The sequence below is a fragment of the Pteropus alecto genome, unplaced genomic scaffold, assembly GCF_000325575.1.
Source record: "Pteropus alecto unplaced genomic scaffold, ASM32557v1 scaffold69, whole genome shotgun sequence".
NCBI classification, from domain to species: domain Eukaryota; kingdom Metazoa; phylum Chordata; class Mammalia; order Chiroptera; family Pteropodidae; genus Pteropus; species Pteropus alecto.
Window position 1 is genome coordinate 7,524,609 of NW_006494610.1, and position 3,496 is coordinate 7,528,104.

Below are 3,496 nucleotides of genomic sequence, written 5' to 3' on the forward strand. Positions count from 1 at the left end.
TTAACTTTATTTTATTCTAAAGTCATGACCATAGAACACTGTTGCCTATGTTTATTATATCTTGAAGAACTACTAATTTTTTTTTGGAGGGGGGAGAGGTGGACATACTTTAAGAAGCATTAATCTAGTATATTTTCCCCCAGTAATTTTCTTTATTTTTTGTGTGTCTTATGTTTCCTTCAAATAAAATTTTAGAGTATCCATACTGTAAATAATTAAGAGGCACAGAAATATTTGTGGTTTTTTTTTTTTACATCGTGCTCATGTTATCACTGAGAATGTACAGAAGTTGAACTATGTTTTCAATTACTTCAGGAGAAGAAAGGAAAAGGAAATTAGTATTAAGTAGATTATTTTTACATTACACAGATCTAGCCTCAAACAAAGACAAGGAATTTTAAATTCCTTGACAATCATTTTATTCATTCTTTCCATTCTATTTTCCTTCTATAGCACAATTTATAATTGTCCATAATGTATATGTACGATATATTTCAGCAACATTTATGGCTAGCAGAAATTTTTATATACATTTATTTTTGAAGAGCCAACAATCATTCACCACTTTGATAGAACATGGGAATATTAGTGTGTTAAATAATCTGATATTTTTGCTATCTACATTCACAGTTACTCTTGATTCCTTATCTGAATCTCATGAAAAAAATTCTGGCAATATTGTGCATATATACCTTTCTTTAAGAGTAGTTTCAACACCTGATATATATATTTTTAAAGTCATGGTTTCAGCAAAGTATTAACAAGCCATTTATTTTAGATTTTTTTTGAATTATCTTTTTCATCATTTCATGGTTTAGAGGGGTGTGTGTGTGTGTGTGTGTGTGTGTGTCTGCATGTGTGTGTGTGTGTGCACATGTGTGTTTGGGTATGTATATATGTATATATAACTTATTGCATTATGAATTTTTTATTTTTCCTTGACAAATTGTCCTCAGACGTATACTGAGCTCTTTTTTCCTCAATGCAAGATGTGCTTTTCTAATATCACTGATATAGTGTTTTAATATATTCTTAGAAAATATTGGCTACCTTTATAGATCTTTGTGGAATATATTGTTAAAGGAACATTATGAAAGTTTTATTATTTAAAATATGAACAAAATATATTTAGTGTTTCATCCAGTATATTTTTCTGTTTTTACTCAAATTAATAAAGCATTCTTTTTTGTTTTTTAACAGAGTAATGAAGTTGTCTACTACAATGCAAAAGATGATCTTGATGTGAGTATTAAAATTTTTATATAAATTCTAAGGTAAACTTAATTATACGAGGATAATTAGTTTTACACAACAAATTGACCTAGCATGTTTAGTGTTTTCAGAAAATGTTTTATAGCATAAGAAGAATACTTGTTAGAAAACAAGATAATGATGACTTTTAGTGTTTATGTGATCTTTTAACAACTTATTATTGTCATCTTCCTAAGGAGAAATGCTATGTTTCTCTGAATCTGAATTTACACTGTATCCTGTCCAGACCTCAGTTCATTGCACTGACTTAAATAATCTGCTTTCCATTAGTGTTGTGAAGACAGACATTGGATCTCATCCATTTCTGTATCTTGGCTCTTGTACCAGGGTCACTGTCTGCTTTGGCACAAACTGCACACACTAGGGGGAACTACTTATTTCAACTACAATATGAATGACATCTGGAAGCTGTGCAACAACTAGCCCTACCAGTTCAATCTTTGAAGCACAGTAGGTGCTTACTATGCCCTTTTTGTCCCCTGTTTTATTGAAATCGATAATTAGTTGCTCATATTTACATTATATAATTCAATGAGTTTTTTCGATTTATATTAGTTTAAGTTGTACAGCATAGTGCTTAGAGATCTATAAGGCTCACAAAGTGATCACCTCACTAAATCTAATACTCTTCCTCTTTACATATTTATTACAACATTGTTAACTATTTTCCTTATAAATATCTCCATGTCTATTTTGTATCTATCCATTTTTACTTCTTAATCTCTTTGCCCTTTTTTTGCTATCCCCCCAACCCCTCTTCCATTACTATCCCTTTTTAAATTAATGCCTCTAATGTACACACTCAAATGGCTTTAGAAAATGGATCATTTTAGCATGAATAAATTACTTCTAATATCACTACATTTGAACGGATTAGGGAGACATTTTTATTACTTAGTTATGGTGGAAACATTTCCAAAATTATAAATAACATTTATTTTATTTTATAAGTTGTTTTAAATTTTCATATATCTGTTTTTTATTAGGAAAAAAATATAGACATTTATTTATCCAAAATTATTTTTTTGAGGATCTCCTATATTTTAAGTATTCTTTTAAAAGCTTCAAATATATCAATGAACAAATCAAACAAATATGCTATAATTATTGTTTTTGAAAATTTTTTTCTGAATCAAAAATATATATTCCTATACAGCTCTGTAGAATTTTCTTTCAGCTATATAACAGGAAAGTGAAATATATATATATTTGTATGTATATAGATTATATATGTATATATATGTGTATATATGTGTGTGTGTGTATATACATATATGTATATATGTACATATATGTACATATGTGTGTGTGTGTGTGTGTATATATATATATATATATAAAATCTATAAAAACAAGTAAAGCCAGCTTTCAGGAAAAAAAACACAATAAATGTAGTTTGCTTGAAATGCCACACTTTCTCAAATTCTACCACCACCACCACTAGTACTACTACTTCTGCATACCATGGCTTATTGAGCACTAATTTTGCCTGTGTATTGCTAACCATGCTACACAGTTACTTAATTTAATTACTACAATAACACTTTGATGGAATTAGATTTTACTTTATACACTTAATAAATAAAAAATTACATTTATCATAGATTTTTAATATAAATTGATTTCAATAAAATATATTTTATTATTAAGTATTGAGTATCCTCCTTATAATGTTTCTTTTTCCTTTCAAAAGGACAGTGAAAACAAAATGAATATTTTATATTTTTTTCACTAATTATGACAGTGAATTCTTTGTCATATGAATATTTTATTCTGAAAAGCAATAATGTTGCTACTTAATAAATGAGAAAGTCACAGATATTCTTAGGCAACTTAAGTCATTTGTGACAGCTAATACTTTAGTGAGTGCAGTATTTTTTTAAATATATACAACTTCATTATATTTTAAGTTTCTGAGAAGACTCTTCACACTGACTGTTAGACCAATACATTCTGCATGATTTTGAGTTAGTTTTTTAAAAATAACATGTTAAATATAGATGCATAATGAATATTATGTATAGTTAGTTATGGATATTATGTATAGTGAACAAATTTTTATCAACCTTCCTGGTGGTACACCAGTTGCAACTTTTTCTAAACATTTGGTTTGTAGAACTATGACAATGATTTTATACTAAATAAAATGGACGGATTAACATGCTGTGGTCTAATCCTATAAACTAGTGTTGCCTAAAGATGAAGATACAATTTTGCGCATATA

At 28.0% G+C, this 3,496-nt stretch overlaps 1 protein-coding gene across 7 annotated transcripts in view; it reads left to right on the forward strand.

Moving 5' to 3' along the window:
* The window catches only part of CACNA2D1 (calcium voltage-gated channel auxiliary subunit alpha2delta 1), a 452,371-nt gene that overhangs the window by 257,288 nt on the left and 191,587 nt on the right, over positions 1-3,496 (forward strand). For all 7 annotated transcript variants that reach the window (XM_015599796.2, XM_015599800.2, XM_015599795.2 and 4 more), the window contains exon 5: positions 1,201-1,242. In XM_015599796.2, the coding sequence (XP_015455282.1) occupies positions 1,201-1,242 (42 nt within the window). The remainder of the gene's footprint in view (positions 1-1,200; positions 1,243-3,496) is intronic.